Source organism: Zingiber officinale, chromosome 9A (assembly GCF_018446385.1).
Source record: "Zingiber officinale cultivar Zhangliang chromosome 9A, Zo_v1.1, whole genome shotgun sequence".
Taxonomy (NCBI): Eukaryota; Viridiplantae; Streptophyta; class Magnoliopsida; order Zingiberales; family Zingiberaceae; genus Zingiber; species Zingiber officinale.
This window is the reverse complement of record NC_056002.1, coordinates 11,854,077-11,863,344: the sequence shown is the minus strand read 5'-3', so window position 1 is coordinate 11,863,344 and position 9,268 is coordinate 11,854,077. Positions and strand designations below refer to the sequence as shown.

The 9,268-nt window shown below is 41.2% G+C and overlaps 1 protein-coding gene across 1 annotated transcript; it reads right to left on the bottom strand.

The window, feature by feature from the left end:
* Positions 1–215: 215 nt before the first annotated feature.
* On the bottom strand, positions 216–704 carry LOC122019028 (E3 ubiquitin-protein ligase RNF181-like). The gene has a single exon (XM_042576539.1). The coding sequence runs from the start codon at positions 702–704 to the stop codon at positions 216–218; it is 489 nt and encodes a 162-aa protein (XP_042432473.1).
* Positions 705–9,268: the final 8,564 nt, after the last annotated feature.

The window sequence follows — 9,268 nt, the reverse complement described above, 5'->3', positions numbered from 1 at the left end:
AATAAAATGTTATTTTAGTGTTTTTTTAAAGAGAAGTATTTTTAATAACAATATGAATAATTAAGAGTTTAAAAAAAAATTACCTCAATATATGCAAATCGACCCTTTATTTAATAGAAAAGAAAAATATTATCCTCCAGTGCAAATAAATTTTGCAGCGTCACCTTCCTTAATGTACAAAAATGGAAAATAAAAGGATGAAAAAGAAAAAAAAATCACCACGCCCACACCGGAACATAAGCGAGCCAATCCATGGCCGCATCGTCGGCCTCCTCCTCCTCCGCATCCAGCAAGGCGTCCCGGCAGAGGGGACACGTGGACCGCCGGAGGACGAGCCAGGGGTCCAGGCACCGCCTGTGGAAGAGGTGCTCGCACCGCAGCTCCCGCACCTCCTCCCCCTCCTCGATGTCCGACAAGCAGAACACGCACACCACCGGCGACGGCGCCTCGTACCGAGTCACCCCCAGGTAACTCTTGCCGCCACGAGCGTCCCACTGGACCCGATCTCCGTCGCCAGAAGCCTTAGCATCGTGGCGGTGGTGGCCGGGCCCGTCGCCGGAAAACAGAGAGCCCGGCGGCCACGCGTGCTGCTCGATGAGCGCCGCCACCAGCCGTAGAAGAAGCGTGTTGACTGAGAGGTATAGGAGGTCGGAGAAGTGAATCGAGAGGAAAGAGATAAGAAAGCATGCGAGAATGAATTCCATGGTTGATTAACGAGCATCATAGTCAAAAGAAGAGTATTTATATCCAAAAGAAAATAAATCATTTAATTTTATTTTATTTTATTTTAAACAAAATTATTTAACCCTTTGTAGTATAAATAATAAAGAATATCAAATTTTGAATCTCAAATAAGATAAATATTTTAAGTACTATTTTCCTATAAAAAGCATGATTATAATTAAGTAGATTCGCTGAGCATGACAATTAAACATATTGTTTCACTTCCATTGGTTTGGATAGAAATTTGAGTAATAAAAATACTTAATTTAAGTCTTATAGATAAGGAAAATTAAAATCTACCCTTCCTTTCTTTCTTTGCTTTAGTTCATTCCCTTTCAAGTAAGACTTGTAGTTCCCCTTCACTTCCATGCCCTTCTCTCACCTCCTTTCAAACCACGTTTGGTCCCACCTCTAAGACCTAATCTCCTTCTCTTTCCTGTTAGGCGTTAAGTGATTCTCATCTTATAGAAAACTTTATAAATAAGTATAATCCAACGTCTTATTTATTAGTCAACGGTTCTATTCTCTGGAGTTCCCCTTCTCATTTTCGGATAATTCGATCATTTTGTACAGGCAGTGCCTCAAATTAATTCAAAGATATCAATGGGACCCATCCGGGGTCAGTGGCGTTCACCCAATTTGAGTCACGTTTGGGCACTACACAGACAGCCCTCCTTACATCACCTCCTCTCAAACAAAGGATTTATTAGTCATTTTTATTAGATTCCATTCCAGTGAACATCCATCATTAATGAATGTGTTTTAATTTTAGTCGCTTACTTTCCCAATCCAAGTGGAGTTATAAAGTCATCCATTAATGAATACGAGCGTTAAGCCTTGAATTCGAGCTACCAAAGTGTTTTTCAAAAGCACCTAATGATCTTTCATTATTCAAAATTAACTACTAAGAGCACAATTATACTCGTCTGCAATATTAACTAGTACAAGGGTATTAATGCATATTTTCACTAAGAGTAAAAGCATGGCGGCCTCGATGTGATTTTCATGAGCGTATTAATTGTATACACTTCAAAAATACACATAAATGTGATCAAAGTGTCTTTTTTTAAAACAGAATGAAACTGACTTTAACGATTATCCGCTTTTTCCTCCTCTAAATATTACGGATCACGGGGATGCTAATCTTTTAAGTTGTTGATCGTGACATGAAAAATTTTATAGAATCAATTGATCATCCTAAATTTAATATTATCTGATTCAATATTTTTTCTAAACATTTTGAATTTATTTATTTATCTTTAATTATACTTTAAAACTAACTAAAAGTTTATTCTGTGACCGACAAATAACCTGTCTTAAGTGGTTCGGGCGGGCGCAGCAAAGCACGTCGAGGCCAGAAGCCATACCCTACTCACCTAATTAAAGATCTCTGTGGTGGCGTGTGCATAGATTGGTGGTGGTGGTGGATCCGCAAGGTGGTTGCCCATCGACTTCGTGACGGGGACGTGCTGAGTGAAGACCTTGACACGTTATTAAGAACACCAATTCATTCGGCTAAATCGACGGCTTAATTTACGTCGGTCAACGCTCCAGCTCGGGCGTTTTAATTCTGCCCTCGCGGTTGATCCTGGCAGATCTCGAATCCGTTCAGATTTTAAATCACTGGAAATTAAAGGCTCGACCGGGTCGAACTTGATAGACGGGTCGATTAACGTCGACGAAGAGAAGAGCGGAACGGAAAGTGATGGCTACCTGCTTTGTACGCAATTAATGAGTTTCCTGTGCAGCGGAATACACCGGTAAACGCAAACTGAGTTGAAACGAAATGCAGTGATACTTTGGACTTTCGAACAATCAATCGTGTCTCTAGGCATTAAGGCATTAAGCTATTTGGGCAGACTTAATTGAGGAGGCTGGCCTACTCTCCTGAAATTTAAACAGGGCGAGGATATGCACGTCTGTGGGGCCGCGGTGGCTGAGATGTGTGACGCTTACATTGGATAGGTAGCAAAGCGGTCAGGCAGGCTTGATCTGATATGATTAGCTTTATTGTGGATGGGCTATGCTGGCCTTGGTCTGACTTAGTCCTGGGTTGGGTTGGATGGAAATGACGGGCTTAAAGCCAGTTGTGACTTGCACATTTAAAAAAAATTATAGTAACTATTTTTTTAGAAATTGATAATTATTCAATAACCTCTTCGTATTAGTCACCGTGCATACACATTATACACGTAATATAATATATGAATACATATAAATTAATATCACAGACTCATAAATTGAACTTAGTAAGGGTGTGTCGGGCCCATATAGTAGTGCAACATAAGGACGACGCTCGAGAACTCCAGCAGCAAGTTGTAAGCATCCCGGATTGGTTTGATGCGGTCAATCAAGTCAAGTTAAGTCCTGTTGTATTTTGATCTTTGTGTCTAAGTGTGCAAAAATTTAGGAACACAAGAAGACAAGCGAGAGACGCGGCGGACAAAAAGGATGACACGGGAATCGAATCAACAGACTCTGTGCATCTGAGGAACGAAAAACTACGGAAGAGTACACCGGTAGAGTGAGAAGGTTGCACGCGACGCTCCCGAGGAAAGAGAAACCGGAGCAGAAGACTGCTTAAGGACAAGACCGGAGTTGAGTTCAGGTGAGCTCAACTCTTGATGGTCGAAGAATCACCCAAGCAACTAGAACCAAAGTCGAACAAAGTCAACGTTGAGTTGACCTTATCCAGGCTCATGGACCAAGTCCAGCTGCCTAGACTCCAAGCGCCCGAAGTGGGTCTGGGCTCCCAGACCCCTTGGCACTGCAGGGGTGCCTCGGTGAGCTGTTGTTGCGGATGACTTCATATATCTACATCAGCAACACTCCAAGAGCCCCGCGCGAGGATAAAGTTTTATTCTCAAACCATTGTATAGCCGTTGTGAGCAAATGAGATGCACCGCTGGGGGCGCCCGGATCGGCTCTAGGCGCTCCAAGTGCCACATCGGCAAATAGCTAGCTATTTTCGACCGGTGGGCTATAAATATAAGCCTAATCTTCTTCATTTGGAATAAGACTCGACAACATTTTCTGTACTTTTATTTTCACATTCTGTACTTTCTTTTCTGTTCTTCAACGCGTGTACGAGGCTTCTCCGCCTCCGTGGATTCGCTCATAGAAGGAGATAGTAGTGAACTTTTATTGTCTTGTAGTAGCAATCTTCTAATTACAAACTAAGTAAATCCAATCATCTTGTATTTTCTTTTTATTTCATTTTAATTTAATTAAGTACTTGTCTAACTTAAGTCGAAAGTTTTTTAGAAGGGTATTTTTATAATTTCAGACAATTCACCCCCTCTTGTCGGCCACACGAGACCAACAATTGGTATCAGAGCCATGTTACTTCAAAAGGATTAACCGTCATCTAAAGCACAAGAAATGGTTAGAGCTAATATCTATCCACAGAAGTTCGAGGGAGACTTCGCGATTTGAAAGAAAAAGATGAAAGTATTTTAAAAAATGGATTTTGAAATATTATTAACTATTAAATATAGCTTTATAGAACCCAAATATTAGCATGGAGAGGTGAAGGAAGAACAACTCTGGAACAAGAAAGAACAGAGTGACTCCGTGGCAAACGAAAAGACAAATTTCCATCTGCTTAGTGCTCTGCCACCTCAAGAGGTTAACCATGTCAGAAGCTACACCTTAGTCAAAGAACTTTGGGAGAAATGTCTGGAGTTACATGAAGATACCTTGGAAGCAAAGCTAGGGAGAAGGGACATCCTCATAAATCAACTAACAAATCTTCAGATGAACAAGGGAGATAAGGTGGCCCAACTCTAAGTGAAGATCAAGGAACTAATCACCAAACTCAACTACCTCGAAGAAAAGGTAACAAATTGAGACGCAATTCGATACGCGCTCAACACCTTATCGAGAACAATGGAGTGTCGACTTTAGTAGATGTTTATTACATCTCTAAGGATTTGAGGTAAGTAACTTAGAAGAACTTCTTACAACTTTCGAAACATAAATCTAGATGTACATGAATGATAAAAGAAGCAGAGATAAGCTATAACTCGGCACTAAGCCAAAAAGAAGGACAAACCCAAGTCAGAGTCATCCCTTGACAAAGATCAACAAGCATTTATGGTAAGAAAGTTTTAAAAAAATATATATATAACAAATTTAAAGAGATGCAGACTCAAGAAAATCCAAGGAATAAATGAAAGATTTGACGCTACAATTGTTAGAAAGAAAGGCATATTAAGGATTGTTGGACAAAACAATCTGTTATCGGAGATTTTGAAAATTAGCTGAATTTAAATACACCAAATTAAATTCAACTTATTTATCGAGATGACCTGAGCGAGCGACCTAGCGAACTAACCAAGCGAGCTGAGGCCGAACAGGCGAGCAGCCTAGCGAAGAAGGGGTCGAGCGAGCTGCGACCGGATAGGCGTGCAACTGAGCGAAGAAGAGGTCGAGTGAGTTGCGGGCGGACAGGCGTGTAGCCGAGCGAAGAAGAGGTCGGGCGAGTAGAGAGGCCGAGCGAGTGAACGGCCGAATGGGTGAGTCGTAGACCGAGTGACCTAGTAGCCAAGTGAGTGATCCGAACAAGCAACCGAGCGAACTGGGCGAGTAATTGAGCAAACTAAGGGAGCGAGCTGAGGCAGAACGGGCGAGCAGCAGAGCGAAGAAGGGGTTGAGCGAGCTACGACCGGATAGGTGTGTAGTCGAGTGAAGAAGAGGCCAAACGAGCAGAGGGCCGAGTGAACGCAAAGTCTGATCGAGTTTGCGGAAGCAAACGTAGAATTCAAGTGGGCGGATGGACCGAGGCCTATGAGGGTCGCAATTTCTTTGAAACAGATTCACCCTACCTCAGATTGTGCTTCGAGGTTTTCTTAGGTCGTCTGTTTTCTAGGATACAACGGTGAACCATGATTCCTACAAGCACTGATGGTCACGGCGAACTGAGAGGTATCTGACTGCTATCACGGGCACTGCACTCCGTCGGCAAAAGATGCACGACAGAAGAGAAGGGGAACATAGGTGGAGAGATTCAACTTTTTGAGCATGTAACCTTTTGTCTGTGGTCGTAGCCTCCTTATATAGGAATTCAGACTAATGAGCAACATTATTGATAGTTTAATGATCATTATTCGCTAGTTGTGAAACGCTAACATTTCACTCGGCTGTATTAATCTTTAATTTAATGCATCCGTTACACCCTTAAATAAGCAGCAACAAGTTTATGTAGCAAAATATTGGTTGTTCCACTTGTGTAAATTTTTCCTTGATAAGTCCAGTATTTAGCACGCATAGGTGGTGCTCATACACAAGTCAACTTGGTTCAGTGCAATCCGGGCTTTGGATTTTCACCCCCCCCTGTGCACCCACGTGTGAGAGAGAGCATCTCCCCATGCATTTGTTCACATCATCAATGCATATCAATATGATGGACCCTAAACGGTCGACTAGAGGAGAGTGAATATCCTTGTAAAATTTAAATGAACCTTTCTCGATCTTTATAGATTAAAAACAATCAACACTTGCATAAACAAAATAAATGACTAAAAAAATAAGAGACGCAAAAGGGTTATTTGATTACAACCGGGAAGGTTGTTAATCCAAGAAAGCTAGAAGCGCACTAAACTCTCCTTCAGGCAGAGAAGCCTCTTTACATCAGTTAACACACTCAATTACAGAACAGAACTTAAGAAGATTTAGTTACAAGTGTTGTTTTTCATTTCCTAGGTCCAGGGGTCTTTTTATAGCCCTTGGAAAATCTTATCCTAGGCTGGAAGGCGCCTCCAACACGATGAAAGACACCTCCAATGAGGCAACAAGGGATAAAATTTTATCCTTTGCCAATGGAAAAATTTGCCCAGTTAAAGGTGCCTTCAAGTGATTGAAGGCGGCTTCCATGAAGTGTTAAAGGCACCTTCAAGCGACTAAAGGTGCCTTCCACTAGAAGGTTGTGAGGACGCCTTTAATCCATTGAAGGTGCCTCCAACAACTACTACTGAGCACCAAACTTCTCCTTTGGCTCTTTCGCTACTCTGCTCGCTTGGATGATTTTGGCCAACCAGAATAGGGCTCACCCGAACACATTTTCCAGCTTTCTCCTCGAGCAGTCTTCCTCCCAGCTTCTCGTCCCTCGGATCACCACGCGCATCCTTCTTGTCCGCCAGTGTACTCTTCCGTAGCACCTCATCCCTCAAGACGTATAGAGCCCGTCGACTCTCTCTCATGTCGTCCTTCTCGCTAGCCGCGTCTCTCGCTCGACTTCCTGTGATCCTAAGCTCTTACACACTTAGACACAAAGATTAAATACTAACAAGATCTAACATGACTTAGTTGATCACATCAAAACTACCACAATGTACTAACAGAAACAATATAAACCAACTAATATGTATTGAAACTTTCAATGTGGGACTAAAGTCTCATTCACAATGGAGCTTCATGCGTCTTCTACCTTTTCTCCATTCACATATATCCAACAATCCCCCATATGAATAAAAATAGGGTATGTGATAGCATTAAGCGGTTGATTACAGTATAGGATAAGTAGGTTTTACCCTTTGAACATTTCCTTAGGAAGATCTGTTTGCTTACTAACTGACAGTAGACGTGATATCCTTGAACTGTTCTTCCATCTATATAAGCATTGACATATCTCACCCAAGACTCTCCTTGATATAACTCAATTTTTATGAGTGTGTTCGTTCTTAGCCATGAACACGTCTGGTTCTGTGAGAAGTTCTAAGAATTGTACCTCTAATTCTCTTCGAAGCGGCCCCACTTCTTTCTCATATAGGATATCTCTTAAGAGTATTCCACATTACTCTTCTTAGATCATTAAAAGTCTATGCTTAACCTCCATCCTTCACTAATTTATTGGGTCATTCCCCCACAGTGAACAACTTTGTTGGTACAATTAGGTTGTCTAGTTCTTGGGATCTTCAGTCTGCATAGGTTAGGTTTCCTTTGCACCAACATTTCTCAACGACATCAAACTCATCCCTCGTGAAGAGCTTGTAACTAACTCTCTGTTTAACCCCTTAGTTAATGAATTTTCTAGGTTATCCTTTGACTTCACATAGTCAACAGAGATAACTCCTATTGAGAGTAGTTGTCTAATGGTAATATGTCTACGACGTATATGCCTAGACTTACCATTATACAGATGGTTTTGTGCTTGATCAATTGCTGATTGACTACCTCAATGTATGTAAATTATCGGTATAGGTTTTGGCCATCTCAGAATATCTTCTAAGAATTATCGTAGTCATTCAGTTTCTTCACCACATTTGTTAAGAGTTACAAACTCAAATTCCATTATGGATCTAGTTATTACTGTTTACTTAGAAGATTTCTAGAATATGGTTGCACCTCCAAGAGTGAATACATATCCAACTCGCATCACTGTATCCTTCGATCAAAGTAGGATATCTCATATAGTACAGTCTATATTCACGAGTATACCTCATGTATCTCAGTATTCTTATTATCCCTTTCTAGTGCTCAATACCAGGATTACTCATGTATCTACTCAGTTTACTTACTATGTAGGCTAAGTCTGGTCGTGTATAACTCATCAGGTACATCAGACTTGTAATCACTTGAGAGTACTCTATCAAAGAGATACTTTCATCTCGATGTTTCAATAGATGTTGACTCGTATCTATCGGTGTTCATACCAACGCAGTATCATCCTTAGTAAATTTCTCAAGAATCTTATCTACATATGAGACTGGCTAAGAACAAGTTCTTCTGTTGTTCTAAGAATTTAGATTCCTAGAATCACATCAGCTAGGCTCATATCTTTCTTGTCAAATCTTGAGTTCAACATATCTTTAGTGAATTTGATTATCTTATCATTACTCCTATTGATAAGTATGTCATCTATATATAAGTACAAGATGACGTAGTCATTCTCTGTGGCTTTCATATAAACACTATTGGTGTAGCGGAGTCGGCAAGAGGGAGGTGGGGGGTTAATTGCCTATCTAATATAAAAAGAAACCTTTCCTAATCTCTCAACTCAGTTTAGTAGCAATGGCATAATTATAATAGGTTAATTGAACAACTATAAAATAAAAGAGGCAGAATAATTTACTTGGTTACTGTTGGGACCAAAATGTAGCTAGAGGGGGGGGTGAATAGCTCGGCACGATCTCGTGCTCGTCGGATTTACTTGGTATCCACCTCAACAAGAGGTAACTAATCCAAGGATCCACACACTCACGCACCCTCCACTATGAAAACACTCCTTTTCGGTAACTACCGAAGGCGGAGAAGCCCTACAAGCTCACAGTACAAGAAGAAAGGGAATGGAAATATAATACAAGCAAAAGCTTACAAGATATGCACAAAACCCCTAACCCTAGATTCTTCCTCGCCTCTTGACTTGGACGTGCACCAGCACAAGCCTCCAAGAACCTTCGAGATCTGGCGTGAGAGCTTTGTGGAGTCGTTGTGAAGATATGCGTTGAGAAAGAATCGGAGCCGTGAAAGTTCTGTCGAGAGAAATGCTCGCCAACAACTATATCCTGCACCAACGGTCAAATCCCAATCAATTGGGGAGGCTTTG

Excerpts from the sequence above, each read along its gene's own strand:
- LOC122019028 (XM_042576539.1), bottom strand. The coding sequence starts at position 704 with ATGGAATTCATTCTCGCATGCTTTCTTATCTCTTTCCTCTCGATTCAC.